This window comes from Ctenopharyngodon idella, chromosome 8 (genome assembly GCF_019924925.1).
Source record: "Ctenopharyngodon idella isolate HZGC_01 chromosome 8, HZGC01, whole genome shotgun sequence".
NCBI lineage: Eukaryota > Metazoa > Chordata > Actinopteri > Cypriniformes > Xenocyprididae > Ctenopharyngodon > Ctenopharyngodon idella.
Genome location: NC_067227.1, coordinates 30,490,648 through 30,509,864, shown reverse-complemented (window position 1 = coordinate 30,509,864; position 19,217 = coordinate 30,490,648). Strand labels below are relative to the sequence as shown.

The 19,217-nt window shown below is 40.2% G+C and overlaps 1 protein-coding gene across 1 annotated transcript in view; it reads left to right on the top strand.

Annotated features, from left to right (window-relative positions):
* Positions 1 to 19,217, top strand: part of cux2b (cut-like homeobox 2b) — a 163,037-nt gene that overhangs the window by 136,303 nt on the left and 7,517 nt on the right. The window contains exons 5-17 of the mRNA XM_051904453.1: positions 2,934 to 3,065; positions 4,148 to 4,286; positions 4,641 to 4,717; positions 4,804 to 4,870; positions 10,987 to 11,035; positions 13,143 to 13,247; positions 13,511 to 13,708; positions 14,166 to 14,224; positions 14,303 to 14,351; positions 14,602 to 14,701; positions 14,841 to 15,485; positions 16,217 to 16,315; positions 17,609 to 18,426. Of these exons, the coding sequence (XP_051760413.1) occupies positions 2,934 to 3,065; positions 4,148 to 4,286; positions 4,641 to 4,717; positions 4,804 to 4,870; positions 10,987 to 11,035; positions 13,143 to 13,247; positions 13,511 to 13,708; positions 14,166 to 14,224; positions 14,303 to 14,351; positions 14,602 to 14,701; positions 14,841 to 15,485; positions 16,217 to 16,315; positions 17,609 to 18,426 (2,537 nt within the window). The remainder of the gene's footprint in view (positions 1 to 2,933; positions 3,066 to 4,147; positions 4,287 to 4,640; positions 4,718 to 4,803; positions 4,871 to 10,986; positions 11,036 to 13,142; positions 13,248 to 13,510; positions 13,709 to 14,165; positions 14,225 to 14,302; positions 14,352 to 14,601; positions 14,702 to 14,840; positions 15,486 to 16,216; positions 16,316 to 17,608; positions 18,427 to 19,217) is intronic.

Sequence of the window (19,217 nt, the reverse complement as noted above, 5' to 3'; positions counted from 1 at the left end):
GAGTTATGGAGTTATCCGTGGTTAAAGAGTTTACTTTAACTTTTACTCTCTCTCTCTCTCTCTATATATATATATATATATATATATATATATATATATATATATATATAAAATTATATTACATAATTAATCCTGTACATAATTAATCCTTTTGACTTCTATCATTAAATGATGACAGAATCTTCATTTTTGAGTGGTGTAATATATAAGGTATACTATGGTATTTACATTTTACTCCAAGAATACGATGTTGTTATGGTATCATATGGTACAAATACAAGAATACCATGACCCAAAAAACATGATAGAACAATGGTACTTTTTAAGGACCTTGGAGTACCATATAAATACTGTGGTACATAAATATTATGGTATATATAAAAGTACTGTCCTTTACCAAAAAACTGCTTTGGCGGTACCGCGGTAACATGATGGTTTATGGTAATTTTATGGTACGTTATAAGGTAATACTGTATACCATGGCACTGAAATTCATGTACTTCAGTATTTACGTAGCACTCCATGGCACTGCCAAAGTATATGTCCAAAATACCATAGTATTTGTCATGTAAATAGCATGGTACATGAATTTCAGTTTCATGACATATTTAAAAGTACCAAAAAAAAAAAAAAAAAAACATGGTACAATGGCATCAGATGGTAATACTACTGTATGTTACTTATATACCATGGTACTGAAATTCATGTATTTCAGTATTTACAAAGAACTTCATGGTCTTTCCTAGAATATCATGGCATCTACTTAAAAAAACAAACAAAAAAAAAAACCCCCAAAAAAATACTGTATTACTTATGTATATTTTGCCAGGAAAAATACATAATAAAATTGTTTTGGTAAATGTGCAAAAAATATTCCTTTTGATACTGTGTTATTGGTTTCTTTCCCTGGAAATTAAGCAGAAGCCACATGCAATATGTCTCCGGTTTGATCACTTCCCCAGTACAGTTTAATCCAGATGCATCCAGACATCATTCAGATGCACAAACACACACTTTAATATCTCAGCGGCTTCCATAATGTGATTTCTGCCATCTCACAAATGCATCAAGTTTGCAGAGTTTCACTCAGAGCGTCTGATTGAGGAGAATCGCTGGTTGCGTTTGAGAATAAAGCCTGAAGGGTTTGATCATTAGAACTTAAAAGAAAGCGATAAAGGAGTTGATGCACAGAAGCGCACTGATTTAAGCCGTCGTCTTTGTGTAAAAGGAGTTATACTACTCTTAAAAGCAGTGTCCCAAGTGACTGACGCAATATCCACCGTGCTTTTGTAACAAAGCGCACACGTGCATGCGCTCTGCATTTATAACACTGCAGACTGTTTTTAACATCCTGATTTATTAAATACGCCGCTCGCCCTCGCGGCCTCCCCGTCTGACCTCAATTTAGGTGGAGGAAAAATGAAAGCGGATATATCTCCTGTCCGAGCATTTCCAGGGATGTTTTGCAGCAATGTTAAGAATGAGATCGGATCTGTCTCCGGTTGAGCGTCGGAGAGAAGTGAGCGGAATCAGGACCCCTGTCGCGCCCAGAGAGCGCAGGATGAAAGCCGTCACGGGTCGAAGAGGAAAAAGAAGCGATTTCCCTCTTCTTTTGGAGTGTTGAAAGACTTGGGAGTGTGTGTATCTCCCCTCCCCGTGTCAGCCCCGCTCCCATGAGCCTCCTCTCTCTGTGCACGGCAGTTCGGGGAGTCACCTCCTTTGCCAGGTACACAACAGGAGCACGACTCCTCTCTGAGCCGCGCCGAGCTGAACTTTTTCAGGGGAAGAAAGGGAAGACGGAAGATTAAAAACAGCCCTGTGATGTGGAGAGCCGAGTCGCCTCCTGAGGATTCCTGGCATAATAATTTAAATGATCAAATGATCCAGAGGAGACTTGTTAGCGCAGAAACAGCCTCCTAGTTGGCCCCATGGGCCCCTCACTGAGACACATGCATTGCAAAACAGCTCCTCTGTTGTGCTAAAGAATCTCACCTTTTTTATATATATATGCTATTTCTTTTTTGGGTGACTTTTTATCCTCTTCTACTTTGTTGGATTTGTCTAGATAAGTATTTGTGAGCAAGTTAAGCAGCTGAGGTTGGTGGTTTTTAGGCCTGATATGGAGGGAATATCTTGATTCGTTCTGATGTGGGATGTTTTGGCAACACTTTAAAATAAGGATCCATTTGTTAACTACATGAACTAACAATGAACAACACTTCTAAAGCATTTATTAATCTTAGTTAATGTTCATTTCAACATTTACTAATTATTAAATCTAAAAATTGTATGTTAATATTATTTAATGGACATGAGCTAACATAAACTAACAATAAACATTTGTACTTTTATTAACTAATGTTAAAAAAATTAATAAATGCTGTTGTTAGATTATTATTTTTTTTTTAAAGATTTATTTTTGGCAATTTTTGCCTTTATTGTGATAGTATAGTATAGAGAGGACAGGAAGCAAGGTGGGAGAGAGAGAGAAGGACGGGAACGGGAAAGGTCTGCGAGCCGGGACTCGAACTCGGGTCGCTATATGTCAGTGCTGCCCACAAGGCTATCGGCACCAACATTGCTCATTGTTAGTTAATGCATTAAGTAATGTTAAATAATGGGACCTTATTGTAAAGTGTTACCGATGTTTTAAATAGGAATGAGACTTAACATAGCAAATTAAATAAGCAAATGAGAACATTTCGCGAGAGGGTGAAAAAGTTCCCCACGCAGATTTTGATCATGTTAAAATTGGTCACGCAAATTCGCCAAATCGACCAACAGAAAGCTGTTTGGTTTTAAAGTGACTTCTGTGTGAGAGGTGCTACATGAATCTCTACACTTTTGACTATTGAGCTCTTTTCGCCCTCAAAATTTAGCTGAACTTCCTCTAATGTAGCTTTATATGTCTTTGTATGTGTGTGTTCGTACAGATCCAGCTTCGCTGCTGGAGGCCACACAGGAGCGTCTGGCAGAACTTCAGCGTTCGGCCCCTGACGGTGATGCTCTGGTCACAGAAATCTCTGAGAACTGGAGGAGACACCTGGAGTGCCTTGACAAAGCAGGTCAGAGTCTACACACACACACACACACACTGGTTTCCTTGTTTTATGGGGTATTCCCATGCATGTAATGATTTTTATACTGTACAAACTGTATATTCTATCCCTCTACACTAACCCTACCCCTAAACCTACCCATCACAAAACACTTTCTGCATTTTTAGATTTTCAAAACACTTAATTTAGTATGATTTATAAGCAGTTTTCCTCATGGGGACCAAAAAAAGTCCCCATAAGGTCAAAATTTACTGGTATTACTATCCTTGTGGAGACATTTAGTACCCATAATGTAGGGAATACCAGGTACACACACACACTGTCTCTCTCTCTTTCTAAAATATAACACATACTTTCACAGACACAAACATTTGACTGTTTCTCTAACTGGAGACTTTTCATTGACTTCTGATGTAACTTCAGACTAACCTTAACCTATAACTCAACCCTAAAGAAAAAACTTTAGGGCATTTTTTTTCGGGGGAAAAAATTGGTTCAGTTATGAATCACTTCAATAAATAATCACTTTAAAGGTGCCCTCAAAAAACCTTTACAACAGTGTTACACATTAAAAATGATTTATGAATTTATTATTGAATATTTTTTGCAAATCAGTCCATCCCCAGATGCCCCTAAAGGAGGTTATGTCAGATTTTCTGCCTTTTAGGGACAAACTATAGCTGTGTAATCTTATAATGATAACTGGAGACTTTCTATTGACTTATGATGTTATTTAGTTCAGATAAACATAGATGCTGTAGATTAATCATAACATTGACAAGAATGAAGTAGGTAGACAGGCTCGAGTTAAGATATCCAGTGCTTTTGAGAAATGTTAGTCTTCTGCTCTCCAAGGCTGCATTTATTTGATCAAAGACACAGTAAAAACACTAATATTATGAAATAATATTACAGTTTTAAATAACTGTTTTCTATTTGAGTATATTTTAAAAGGTAATTTATTCCTGTGGTGCAAAACTGAATTTTCAGCATCATTACTCCAGTCTTCAGTGTCACATGATCCTTCAGAAATCACTGTTAGGTTGCACTTGTTATTCCAAAGAGAATGAACTGATAACTGTGTTTAGAACACATAGAGGAGGGGTCTGTAACCGTGGAGACAGGGGAGGCGTCGACACAGCGGCCCCACATGATGACACCAAACAGCACACAGAACGCCCAGGATGGAGACGCCCCACTCCAAAATCATCAGGACCCGCAGGAAGGGTACGTGACCCACAGGAAGATTTGACTGAATTTGAACTGTTTACTGCATACTGCCTGTGCTGAATATGTACGACTGTCAATGTGTGACTGATATGCTGATTGTTCGTCACAGTCGAGTTCATTGCATTATGGGATTCTGCATCTCACACTGTGTACTCTGTTATATACTCTGCATACTTTACATACTGCAGAAGTAGTACAAATAGTATGCTAACGTATTCTGGTGCCAAATAAGATGTTTACATGAAATCAGCTGTGGGTTTCCAGAGATCCATTCAGAGGCTTCATAATTTCTCAGCAGGGGTTTCAGTCACTTCCTGTTCTGATCTCTGCGCTGTCTCGCCGTTTCCACAGGGAGGAACATGAATCAGACATTTCGCTGCCTGTCAGACTCGGTCAGGCTGAGGACCGGATCAAAGCGCTTCAGTCATGTAAGATCCATATCAAACACTGAGGTCATCTGAGGCTTGATATGAGGTCAGAGGTCAATAATTGCACCCGTTTCTCTGTCTCACAGCACTGAACTCGGCCCGAACGGAGCTGCAGGAACTGAGGTGTAAATACGACAAGGAAATGGCAGAAAAGTAAGACACTTATTCACAGTGGCAACTGAAAACATGTGTCCATGTTATGCTGATGTTGGTTATTCATTGAAATAGTTTCTGTGATTTCATCTCAAGCTACATGTTTGATTTGTCTTGCAAATGACACAACAGAAATGGAGCATCTTTTTTCCTCTCTGTTGCTTCTGTGAAACATGGAGACTCCAGTTTACGGCACACAAAACCTGTATCTCCAGTCTGATCCAAAATTGAACTTCTCTGACCCTAGTTAAAGGTTTAAAGTTAGTCAAATACTCAACCTTAACTCGATCAGATGTTTTTTAATGCATATCTTTGTGATTCCTTACTGAAACCAGCCCAACCAGCTCACAAGGGTTCAAAATCTCTCTAAGGGTGCTTTCATACTAGCACTTTTGGTGCGCAATCGTACTAAATCGCGAAAACCCAACTAAACTAAAACCCAGAGGTTTAAAAAGAAGAAGAATGTGAGCAACTCGATCCATTTTGGCGCCTTTTCCTTCATAGCCACTACAGTACCTAGCAACATGGGTACAGGGCTGCAGCTTGATGACGCAAGCGTACCAAGGTTCGGACCCAAATAATATAATGTGAACAAGGGGGGAAGGGGAGCAATCGAACTCTGGTTTGGACCAAGCAATCAAGCCAAGTGTGAAAACACCCTAAAACCCACGAGACTAGTCTGTTTCTAACTAAGCTGGGGGTTTTTTTCAACAAGGTTGCATTGGGTTTATAATGTTTGTAATTAATAATAATTCATAATTGTATAATTTATAAATTATAATAACTTATAATATAATAATTATTCTAATATTATTATGTCTAATATTATAATTTTTTTCTCATTTTGCAGGAACTTTATCTTTGAGTCATTTTTAATTAAATTCAAATTTGATCTTTTGCCAGCATCTGTCAGGTTGAGTCATGAATTATACTTTTTTATTATTATTATTATTATTATTATTATTTTTTATCATTTTTAATCTAATTTTGTGTAAATATTTTGACTGATATGCAGATGTTTTGTAGGGTGACCAGATTTCTCATATACGAATATAGAAATACGGGACGGGATGGACAGGCAACCCCCCCAAATGGGCAGTATGACCAAAAAACTTATTTCTTGATATGAGAATTTATATTTTATGATAACAATAGGCTATATAACATATAGTTATTTCATTTTTGTAATATATATAAAAAAAAAAACAAAGAAGCAGATTACAAACAACAGGACACATACGATCAGAGATACAAATGAAATAAACTACGTTTTTCAGGTACAGTAGGTTTATTAAACATGCATTATTTAACATCTTTTGTTTGAATAACAGTAATGACACAGACAGGTATTTTAGGCTGCTGTCACTTTAAGACCGAATGCTTGGATCTAGAGAAATATTAATAAATATCGTCACGCATCCGAGCTTTATAATGGCAGTAATGCGTTACCAAATGAGTATGAGCTGAAGAAAGTGTCTCCATCCACATCCATCCATCATAAACCTATTCCACGCGGCTCCAGAGGGATAATAAAGGCCTTCTGAAGCAAAGCGATGCATTTGTATAAAAAAAAAAATCCATATTTAACAAGTTATGAAGTTAAATATCCAGCTTCCGCCAGACCTCCTTCCGTATTCTTCAAAAAGCTTAAGCTGTACGTCCTATGCCTTCCCTATTCAACTTACGGAGCTGACGCAACGCCAGTTCCGTTTTTTCCGTAATTTGAATATGGAAGGCGGTCTGGCGGAAGCTGGATATTTAACTTCATGACTTGTTAAATATGGATATTTTTTTACACAACCGCATCACTTCATAACGCTTCATAAGGCCTCGGATTCGTCAGGATATTTATTAATATTTCTCTGATTGTCTTCACCTAGGATGGCTTGAGGGTGAGTAAAGCTTGGGCTAATTTTAATTTGAAAGTGAACTAATCCTTTAAGCCATAACCGACTGTATTTACGTGAGATACTCCACATAATGGCCATTTTGACAACTGTGCCTCTATTTGACCATTCAGGCGTAAAGAGAAAGTCTGAGAGAGCGCTCTGATGTGTATCATTCAGCACGATACCACATTGTGTTCTTCTTTTCACAACTTAATGCGCATAATATCTTGATAAACTCTTTTTGAAGAACCTTGTTAAATGTACATGCACAATGCTTCTATGACATCTTTGTGTCTGACTTGATCTGCATCTGCTCAGTGCAGGATTGTCAGGTTTTCAGAACAAAACCCTCCCAATTGCTACTCAAAACTAGCCCAAAACTGCCCAATTGTGTTTCAGGGGGAGTATCCCGGTAAAAATCGTGTTCCAGGGGGTAAATTTGCATTTTTGCCGGGGTTCCCCTGGTAAAATTCGCATTCCAGGGGCTAAATATCATGTTATTTGTGGTCGCTTCAACCCGCGGACATGAAAAACAACCCGCGGCAACAGTGTTAAAGTAGCCCAATTCCACTGGAAAACCGCAGACTTGGTAACACTGGCTCAGCGCTCTCTAAAATCCCACCTTCACTGTTAATCGTTTATAAATTGTAATTGGATGGTAGAGAAGAAGAAATACAGGACAAAACATGATTTTTTTTCATAATAAGCCGGAACACTAAAAATGGAGCTGAAATACGTGACTGTCCCGGGAAAAACGGGACGTCTGCTCAACTTATTGTCACAGTTGAGTGCATTGCATTATGGGATACCGCATCTCACACAGTGCACTCTGTTATGTACTTCACAAAATATTATGCACATATATGTAAAATATTATAATTAGAAATGAAATATTATTGCATTATTTCCTTTACAACTTAATGCTCATGCAGACCTCTTAAAATAAGCCCTCTGTATTCACTGAAATACGACTGAAAAGCATTTAATAGATTTGCTCTATACAGATTGTCACAATCGTTTCAGAACGTCATATTAAACCTGAAATAAATCTGGTCCGGTTCAGACCTGAGATAACAGATTTCCTTCTGAGCTTTGTTTAGTTCAGATCAAGAGGATATTTCAGTTGCTGTGAAGCTGACAAATTTTCACCTGATTCTCTTTCTGCAGCGTACGGCGGCCGCTGATGATACGATTGCATTAGCGATCTTGACTTAGACAGGCGGCAGACTTAAAAACTCAAAGGCCCGTGCGGCTCGCGAGTGCGCTGAACGGCCCTCTCTTCGGACTAAATTTCTCTGATTGTGCTCTTAAAGCGAATCTCATCTAATTGAGAAGGTATCTTTGTTTAGCGCAACCTCAGAGACTCGCATGTTTAATCAATCTTTCACTTCTCTTTATTCCGCTGCCTCTCCACCTTTTGAAAATCAACTCCCTGATGGCTGAGAGGAAACTGTTGAACTTCAAACAAACCTTATGAATAATCTCCCCGAGACGCTATTCAAATGAGAGCTCTCTGATTGTGCCGAGCGCGCGTGTGTGGGCATGTTGGGATACGATGATGCCGAACGCAGTGCTAGATAAGATATGACTCACTCGACTCTAATGACAGCAAACCTTGCATTTTAGTGACTTCAGTGTCTCCCTTAAGAACTTTTGAACTTGTTCATTTATTTATTTCTTCTATTTGTGGTTTACCGGGTTTCTCTGGAGTGCAGCACAAAGGACACTTTTTAGGCAGATGCGCGTGCACCCCGGTGTAAATACTGTGGTTGCGTTTGGGGGATTTCGGTATTGTTTCTGCTATGTGATGTAGCACTGTATAATATTTGTATCCAACATCAGTGTTTTCCAATATTTAGTGATGGTGAAAGAGACATCACATCTTTCTATTGCATCATCTTCGCTTGCCGCAGTCAAAAACATGCATGCATCGCAACCAATGTAGAATGTTCAATCTCATAAGGCAGTTCTTTTAATGAATCACTCAAATAGACTCTAAAACTCAGTTACCAGTTTGAATCAGTCTGATGAATCTTTCTCCTAATGAACTTGCTGAATCCAGCAAAAAACTTTTACTGGATTCACATGTGAAGCTCTTAATTCCAGCCATGTCCCACTAAAACAACAACAACAACAAAAGTTACTTACTGTGTTTTGTCTGCATATAACGTTATATATTTTACATATATTTACATAAAATTTTACTAAATAAAATATTTCTTTAAAACCATTTTTCTGTTTTCTAAATATTTTTTTTATATTTTTTTACACATAGTTATTCATTTACACTTTAAAAACAGTTTATTGTTAAACACAATACATTTATTATTTATATTTATAAACAATTATCAGTATTAGTGTTTTATTTAATTTATAGCATTGGGGGTCTGTTAACTAGCTAATAGCTATGCTAGTTTAACATTAGCAAACTTAATGTAGTCAACTACTTGTTTAAATGCTATTTACTGTTCTTTAAAGGGGACCTATTATGCAAAATTCACTTTTACATGGTGTTTGAATGTAAATGTGTGTCGGCAGTGTGTGAACACAAGCACAACCGATAATGGTAAAAATCTACCCACTCCTTTTTTAATCCCTTTAAATCATAAGCAGTGTCTCATAAGCCGTTTGCAGTTTCTATGCAATGTGACGTCATATTGCACAGGCCCACCCACGACTGCTGGTGGCCTCTGCCCTATTAGCATAGACCCGCCCTGAGTGAGCTGTACACAGTTTTTCTCCTTGCCAGAGCTTTTAACAGAAGCATTTAAGTAAGAAATGTATTCTTATTAAAGCTACTTAATCAAGTTAATCAAGAGCAGTGAGTGATTTTCTGTTTTTCTTCTGTTGTTTGATTCATATTAACAGCATATAGGTATTGTATATTATGCTGCTGTCACTTTAAAGGTGCAATGTGTACATTTTTAGCGGCATCTAGCGATGAGGTTGCGAATTGCAATATAGAGAAGGTACGGTGGCCAACACAGGACAAAGATGTCGTCATCTGAGACAGAAGAGAGTAGCCAGTCAAGCAAATGCGCTCTGTAGAGCAGTTTGTCCGTTTAGGGCTACTGTAGAAACGCAAAATGGCGACTAAACATGTAAGGGGACCCGCAGTGTAAGTAGATAAAAATAGCTCTTTCTAAGGTAATAAAAACATAACAGTTTATTATGTAAGGTCTTTGTACACCACTGAAAACATAGTTATGTATATTATATTGCATTTCTGTCAATAGATCCTCCTAAAATTTAAACATTGCACCTTTAATACACCGATCTAATGTATACATGAAATTTCTTTACGTTCACAGACAAAACCTACTGTGTTTGTGAACTTTGTGTTTTTGACGTAACCTTGTGTGTATTTGACAGTTTAAGTGCAATAAGACGTGAAAGAGAACTTTCACGTTTAATACTCACAGGACACGCCGTCTGACATCCAGATTTCTGTGCCCGTGCTTCGGATGCGTGCACTCAGAAAACCATATCGATACTATATAACCATATACTGCGATAGAGATGATAATCAAAACCAAACAGATGTTTTAGTTTTTGGCAGAGTATCAGAGGCACGGGTTGTACAGGCTCTGCCCTCTTCTAGAAAGCGGGGTGGGGAGCAGCAGCTCATTTGCATTTAAAGATACATGCACAAAAACAGTGTGTTTTTCCCTCCACTTACAAGATGGTTTAATAAATGATCTGTGGGGTATTTTGAAACTTCAGACATTTTCTGGGGACACCTGAAGCCCAAAGTATACTTCAGCCGTCCGCATGACATAATTTTCGTACAGCCCAATTTTTGAGACCGCGCGGATGGTTCGCATACTACAGCGCATGTGCCACTGACTTGAGCGCTTGAAAGCAAAATCCACTAGATAGTGCGCACGCGCTGAACGTCTTTCCGGATTTACGGCCAAAGGAGTATACTTTGAAAGTCTTGTGCGCTGACCTGTGCACAAGATGGAGGGAACGCGGAAAATGAAGTATACCCTGGCCTTGAGACTTATATTACATCTTGTAAAAAGGGGCATAATAGGTCCCCTTTAATTACTTTATATGTAGCATGTAGCTTGGCAAACTACAGTTTCAAAACAACTTCCTCACCTTGGTACTAAGTTTACCTGTTACTCTGCACTTTTTATCACTGGCATGAATCTGTGTGCAATTGCATTTAAGCATTAAAGTTGATGGTGGTTTGATGTTTAACGTGTGGTTTGTGTCTTCCAGAGTGGAGGAGATGGGAGCGCTAATGGCGAACCTGGAGAAGGCCAACCAGGTGAGTGCGGTGCCCTCCTCTCAGCCTTTGATTGAGACGCTGCGTCGTGAAGATAATCACCTTCGTAATCAAGCTTTGAGTTTAATTAGACGCCCCTGCAGCCCCTCTTCCTCCCCCACCACCCTCCTCGTCCTCGCTCTCACAGGCCCGTGATTACCCGCCACTCTTTCCCATGGTGCCGTGCGAGCGGCGGAGGACAGGAGAGAGAGAGATGGATGCTGAGAGACGAGAGCGATGTGGCGAACGAGGAGGGCTGTTAGTTACCTCATTGCGCTGATTGCTTCCTTTTTTTCCACTGTGATTTGCTTTTTCTCCCTTTGCCAGCAGCTCTTAGATAAATGATTCGAAAATGAGTCATTAATTAGCAGGCCGAGTGTGACAGAGCAGGTAAACAGTTTGAGAAGAAAGTGCCTGCAAGTAAACACGCACCTCAGCAGAACGGAGGCAGACACGCGCTCGCTCTCGCTGTTTTACCTGCGGATGTTTCTCGGCACCTGTAAATCTCGTCTGATTGGGGTTTCGAGGGCGTTCTTGTTCCGTTCGGCCTGATTGTTCATTTCATTATGGATCTCTGGGAATGTTTGGCCCTGATTTGTATTGATGCTCAAATTGCCTTCCCAGTATTTTACTGCACGCTGTCCTAAACAGTCTGCATTAACAGGGACTGAGAGAGAGACACTTTCAGCATGCGTAAAAATGTCTGACAATCAATGCATTGCATGCAAAATATCGAAGTGAGCGTCATTTATTTTAAAAAAAGATTTGACAAAAAACAGTTTGAATTGATAAAACGGTGAAAAATCAAGACAAAAAGTATTAACACTAGAGTTCTACTTATAAACGTGTGAATGTCGTTGTGTTAGATATAAAATATCAAAGCAAGTGTCATCTGTGCTCAAATGCTGCAGGAGCTTTTTCTGGAAACTACGTCCTCCTGGGAAGCTCCTGTGTACGAGTTGGGAAGTCATAATTATGATTCTCATTCAAGTGATTTTGGTGTTAAAGTAAAATGGATGTGTTTGGGAAATTCATATTTCTCTCTCTGTTTTCGCCTTATTGAAAAAGACAGGAAGCTTTTTTTAGAATTGATGCGACCAAAAAAAAAAGATGTACTTTAGGTGTGCAATTGATGCTCTATCTGTGGCTTTTATGATTTTTGTGCTGCTATAATGTAAGATGGGAAAAGTAGTGTAGTCGCTACACAGGAGTAGTATATTATGACAATTCTTAATCCATATTGACCTTTTAAAGCCTGACAGAACTGGTCAAACAGTTTATTAGACAAAATATTTAAAAACAATTGAGAGTCATATATGATACATAAATCTTTTATGGCTCAAATTATGATATAGTGAGAATATGGTGCTCAGACTCAAGGAGGAAAGAACACCTCAGTTTTATTCAGAGTCCCAAACTGAGCAAAAATGCAATATTATATGGCCGAAAAGATGAAATGCTGATGCTTGTAATGTAAATCAGTGAGATCTTTATAACAGTATAGCAGACTCCTGACGTATATGCATATAAATATCAGCTGTCACTCTATATCTGCCAATAATATGTCTTTGTAAGTTTTATGATCAAAGCTCTGTAGTTTTAAAACATATAACGTAATGCAATACAATGATTGAGAGATGAACAAACTTTCCTCAAAAGCCTGATGGATCATATTTATACTGGCATTTTAACATGATGTCTGGATAATCAAGTAAACCTAAGTTGCTTCAGTCCAGTAAGTGTTCATCTTGAAATATTACTAACAATATAAAAGTCATTCTAACATTTACTTAATAAAAATGAGTGCAGATTTCACATCAAAAAGACACATGAAGCATGAGCTGAAGGTAGACGTTTTTCAATCATACTAAAAGACCTTTTACTTTCTTAAAAAGTATAAAAATATCAATCTGACGACAGAAGGTATGTAGTAGATTGTGTGCAACAAGTTTTTATCATGATGATAAATTAGAAGCCTTAGAAATTTGAGAATCAAAGTTTACAGGGTTAAGAGCGATGCAAGTGTCTAAATACTTCTTAGGGTCACGGTACACACAAGCTAGATGTTCAGCTCCTCTAAAGTTTTCCAAACTTCTCTGTTTGATTCCAGAGAGCGGATTTTGCCCAGAGGGAGGTGGAGAGGCTGAGGGAGCAGCTCGCCGGCACTCAGAGCACTTCTAAAGCCACCGGCCCATCAGAAGACCGACCCAAGGAGGTAAGAATGAGTCTCGCTTTTAGTTGAAAGCCGGACGTCTCGCCTCGCTGCAAATTGCCACCTTAACACGTCCAATCTGAAAGGGTTAGTGAATGATCACTTGCTCCCACACCACTGGAACCTCATTAGTGGCTCTTTGAGGCGATGTGATTATAGGAAGCCAGAGAGCAGGAGGATATTTTGAAGTTGAAAAGACAGTTTCATGTTGGCCGTGCCACTCCCGTCCCCCTGATCTCCTCCTCGCCTTTCATTTGTCGTCTCAGGAGAGGGAGCGTGACGAGCGAGACGAGGGCTCGCTGTCGCGGCTGGAGGTGGTGCTGTTCTCCAAGGACAGAGAGATCCTCAGACTGCTCGAGAACGTCCAGAGACTCCAGTTCACCTTACAAGAAGTCCAAGACTCGTCGGCCAATCAGATAGCAGAGCTGGAGCGGCAGCTGGCCTATAAGTCAGAAGCTATAGAGGTGAGAGTATCCCTCAAATTAAAAGTTCATTAATGTAGCTATAATATGAGGTCAGGATGAGGTCACTTTTATAATATGAGGTCACTTTTATCTAAAGTAACTTACATTGCATCCAAAAGTCCAGAGATTGTCACATGTGTAAAATAGTGCAAAAATTGTGTAAATAAACAAACTTGTTGCCATGTGCTCTTTCTGTACACTGCCATATCTGTCAAATCAGCATATTAGAATGATTTCTGAAGGATCATGTGACACTGAAGACTGGAGTAATGATGCTGAAAATTCAGCTTTGATCACAGGAATAAATTACATTTTAAAGTATATTCCAAAAGAAAACTGTTCTTTTAAATTGTAATATTTAAAGATGTTTCTGTTATCATTCAGCTTCTCTCATGACAAAAGACTGTAATGATTTATCGATGACCCATAATTAACATCTCGATTTGTGTCTGTACAGACCCTGGAGGCCAAACTACAGTCCCAGATGGATTATGAAGAGATCAAAACAGAGCTCAGGTGAGGTTTCCAGGAACACACACTATAGCGATGACGTATCAGGATGATGATGTTAACGTATCGTTGTGTGTCCTGCAGCATCCTGAAAGCCATGAAACTGGCATCAGCCAATGGAAGTTCATCCCAGGTGAGTGAAACGAGTATTATTCCTGCAGAGAGCTTTAGGATTATTTAAAAGCATTGCATTATATTGGCATAAGGTTACTGACCCACTCAACTAAAAGACAAATAAACTTCCCCACGAAAAACAGTTGCCTGCATCTGTCAATGAGGAAACGCCACAGTGATCTGTGTGAACGCCTCACTAGCGTCATCCATTATGTAGATCTGCATTGATCATGAGGTGTGTGTGTCTGTGTGTGTGTGTGTGTGTGTAGGAATCAGCCAAAACCGCTGAGGCACTGCTGCTGGACAAAGACACCTTTCTGCCCTCTCACAAATTTCTTGTGGATAAAGTCAGAGTGTTACACAACAGCGGTAAGGATTGTGTCTATTTAAGTATACGGATGCGTCACTAAACGTAATTAAAAAAAAAAAAAAATATATATATATATATATATATATATATATATATAAATTTTACCAAATAAACATGTATTTTCTCTCTCTGTCTAAGATGAGGGTCATTCTGAGGACTCCAGTAAGGATGTGAGTCGCCCGGCGGGGTCGTATTCCTCGCCTCCAGGAACACTGCCCATAGATGGCCGTACGTCCTCCAGCCCAGGACCGCCCAACACTGACACGCCCTCCTCTGCCCACGAACTGCCCCGCCCCTTCTCAGTGTCGCCCTTCTCGGGCGAGAAACTTGCCGGAGATCAGCTCCTGCAGAAACAGCTCCTGTCTCCCCTCTTCAAAAAAGATGGCAGCTCCATCATGGCGTTCCCCACCGCCCTCTACGCCGCCAAAGCGGCCCTCATGTCAGCCAATCAGAACACCTCTATGCCAGTCACTATGGAGACAGGCATGCCAAGTGACCAATCAGAGAGCGGTAGCTCAGGGGGAGGAGACGACGACCAGTTGGACACAGCAGAAATCGCTTTTCAGGTCAAAGAGCAGCTGCTGAAACACAACATTGGTCAGCGCGTGTTCGGCCACTACGTGCTGGGCCTCTCGCAGGGCTCAGTCAGCGAGATCCTGGCTCGACCCAAACCCTGGAGGAAGCTCACCGTCAAAGGCAAAGAGCCTTTCATCAAAATGAAACAGTTCCTGTCAGATGAGCAGAACATCCTGGCTTTACGCACCATCCAGGTTCGCCAGCGAGGTGAGTGGACCGAACCAACCCCGAGAAACTGCAACACTCATTATCCTGCCTTTCAGTGTATGTGTATATAGAGATTTTAAAGTAAGAGTTAAGTTTGGGTTACAGTAAATACAATATTAATGGAATCATTTTAAATCACTATAAAGGCAAGACAAAAAATACTGCCATGATATCAACCTATAACAATATCACCTTCGTGGCCCTAAAAATGGGATTACATATTCTTTTGATTTTAGGTGAATATGATCCTGAAATGTTCTTGACAGGTTTCAAGAGAGATCACAACCAATATAATCCACCTGCTGTGTCCTTCTAATTTGATTCCATATTATGGAAGATAAATGGGTTGTGAACTGTGTTTCATGTCTTTGACCGATCCCACAGGCCCATCTGTCATCCTGAAGATGTCTCTTCCCTCTAAACCCCACAGAACCGTTTCAGACCCCCAGAGAGAATCAGTCCAGTTTCCTGTACAAACGTTTCTATCAACTTATTTGTGCACAACTTCCGCACTCCCTCCCAAACCCTGTATTTGTTGTGATGCTTTCACAGCTCCGTTTTCCTTCTCAGTTTTGAAAGTAAAGCTTTCACGTGTTACCGCACCCTTACTTGATGCCAGCTTCTCAAAGGCGGCCATTGATCTAGCAATCAAACGCAAGGCTTTGGAGCTGCTCTCTGATCAACCGGCCCACTCACCTCACCTCCTCTCTCTCCTTTACCCTCTCCGGCAGGGAGCATCACTCCTCGCATCCGAACTCCTGAAACTGGGTCAGACGATGCCATCAAGAATATTCTAGAGCAGGCCAAGAAGGAGATCCAGTCACAAAGAGGTGGGTACAAAGACACGAAATCCACAGGCAGTTTATGAATCACACAGTGCTACCTACACAATAACACACAGCAGTACTGAAACAGACTTTGATCTGCGCATATGATTGTTTTGCATAATGGGATGCCTGATGTGTGTATGTTTGTTGGAGTCATCTACTCATGGTCCAGAATTACTTTCTGCACTGCAAAAAAAAGAAGAAGATATATTTACTTGAAGCAAAAATTGACTAGAGAATATAATCATATTATAAACATATGCTCTGTTTTCATGTTTCCCATATAATCCTTATCAATATTGACAATAAAACACATTTTAGGCTTAATAAAAATTAGTAATCCAAATAAAGTTTATTTATAATTTTTATATCAGTAAGTCTCAAGTGATGTCAGTAAATATGTTAAAGGGGTGGTTGATTGATGATTTCACTTTTTAGTTAGTGTGTAATGTTGCTGTTAGAGCATAAACAACATCTGCAAAGTTACAGCGCTCAAAGTTCAATGCAAAGGAAGATGGTGACATCACTAACCCTTAAATTTACATAAACCCTGCCCCTGAGAACACACAACAGAGGGGGTGAGGCCATGTTGGGCTGCTTTAGAGAAGAGGAGTTGTTGATGTAGAGTGTTGTTGACATGCCGTCATTTACGCCATTTTGCTTCACAAACGAGGGTCAATTCAATGCTGGATTTGCACAAAAGATGAACATGACGACACGTGCTAGTCGATGAGTTGAATCAACTCCACAGCAACTACATAAATTTATCCACTAACCGTTCAGAAACGTCCAGTTTCATTCTAAAAGTTGTAACTTCTTCCTGAGTCTCTCCATCAGTGTCGACTCCGGTTTGAACAATGTAAGGCTGAACACCGTTACTGACAATCCTCATTTTGGCTGCGTGAGATTCTCCAGCTTTGTTGTTGTTGAGCAACCAAAGCATGAGCTGTTAAAGCTCCGCCCTCTTCTGGAAAGGGGGCCGGGAGCAGCAGCTCATTTGCATTTAAAGGGACACACACAAAAACTCCATGTTTTTGCTCCCACCCAAATAGGGGCAAATTTGACAAGCTATAATAAATGATCTGTGGGGGATTTGGATCTGAAACTTCAGACACATTCTGGGGACACCAGAGACTTACATTACATCTTGTGAAAAAGGGCATTATACGTCCCCTTTAACATATTTAAACTATACTTACTATGAAATAAATGTATTATAAATATATTACTTTTTAACTAGGGTAGTAGGGTAGGGTAGTAGTAATGCGTCTGTTCTGATCTGTGTGTATTGGACAGGTGATTGTAAGTCATCTCTTGGCTGTTCATCGGGCCGTAACAGCTCTGGAGGAAGTAGCAGTTCTGATGAAACCATCAAGAGCATCTTGGAACAGGCCCGTCGGGAGATGCAAGCACAGCAGCAGGCCCTGCTGGAGATGGAGGTGTGCGGCCGGACGCCCACCAGCGAGCGTCTCGTTCTGCAGGATCCCACCAAGTGTCAGCCGCCCCCCACGCCGCCCTTCATCAAACAAGAAGAGGGCACGTCCGTGCCGGTGTGCGTGTCCAATCCCACCGGCAGCCCTCAGACGCCTCTCAGCGTCTTGTCACCCGCTGCCTTCGTCCAAAACATCATCCGTAAAGTCAAGTCGGAGATCGGCGAAGCCGGAGCATATTTCGACCAGCACTGGTCCGCCGAGCGTGGCGCGGTCGTAATGGGTGTGAGCGGCACCTCTCATCCTTTCACCTCCGTCTCTCCGTCGCTCTCTTCCTCTTCGTCCACGTCCATGCCTCGTCCCTGGCCGCGGCTGGAGAACGGAGACTGCCTTGCAAACGGCGAGGAAGCGTCTGCACCAGAGGATGAACCTGTATTAGGCCGGCAGGTGGAGATCAAAGTGGAGCCAGACGCGTCCGTCAGCAGCGAGGCACCCTGCGGGGGAGGACGGGTGTCGTACTTTCCCACATACATCCCACGAACCCTGAAGCCCACCGTCCCACCGCTGACCCCGGAGCAGTATGAGATGTACATGTATCGTGAGGTGGACACACTCGAACTCACCCGGCAGGTGAAGGAAAAACTGGCCAAGAACGGGATCTGCCAGAGGATCTTCGGAGAGAAGGTGGGATTGTTTGTCCTAAAACAGCACAGCTGGAGAGAACGTTTCCATTTTATAATGAGTCGAGATCAAAGCAATCAAAGGCATGAAACTATTTTTTTCCACCAAAATTTGCCACAAATTTAATCTTGTGTGGAAACAGCAGAAATCTGATTTGGGATCTGAAACCCACATCTAAACATTCATATCTAATTCTCCTCTTAAAGTTCAGAATTTTTTGACATTAAATCAATATTAAATCAAAACCATGTTTACTTTGTTAATACATGTTTCTGGTCTTACTGTGAATGATTAATCTGAACATATTGCAAAGAAGAAATGATACCACAGTGCTTGCCTTGCAGTTATTTTGGTTTTTGGTTTTCAAGAATTTAAACTGATATTTCTTCTTGTTGGTCGCCTTAACCTGATTTGCATGCAATTGCAGTGCAGATATACTTATACTTATATAGTCTTATACTTCAGTCCATGCAAAATAATATGAATATACTATGGTAAAACTTTGGAGAGAATTTGCATTTGAGATTTGAGAGTATAAATATAATATAATAAATATACTCTCAATTGCATTTGAGAAATATTGTTACAATTTAAAATAACATGATCCTTCAAAAATCATTCTAATATGCTGATTTGCTTTACTTTACTTTACTGTCACTTCTGATCATTGCATCTATTCTGAATGAAAGTATTTCTTTAAAAACAAATCTTACTGACCCCAAACTTTTGAACAGCAGTGGAAGTTCAGTAATGAGCTGCTACCTGAAGCTCTTGGATTGTGTTGTCTTTTGCTG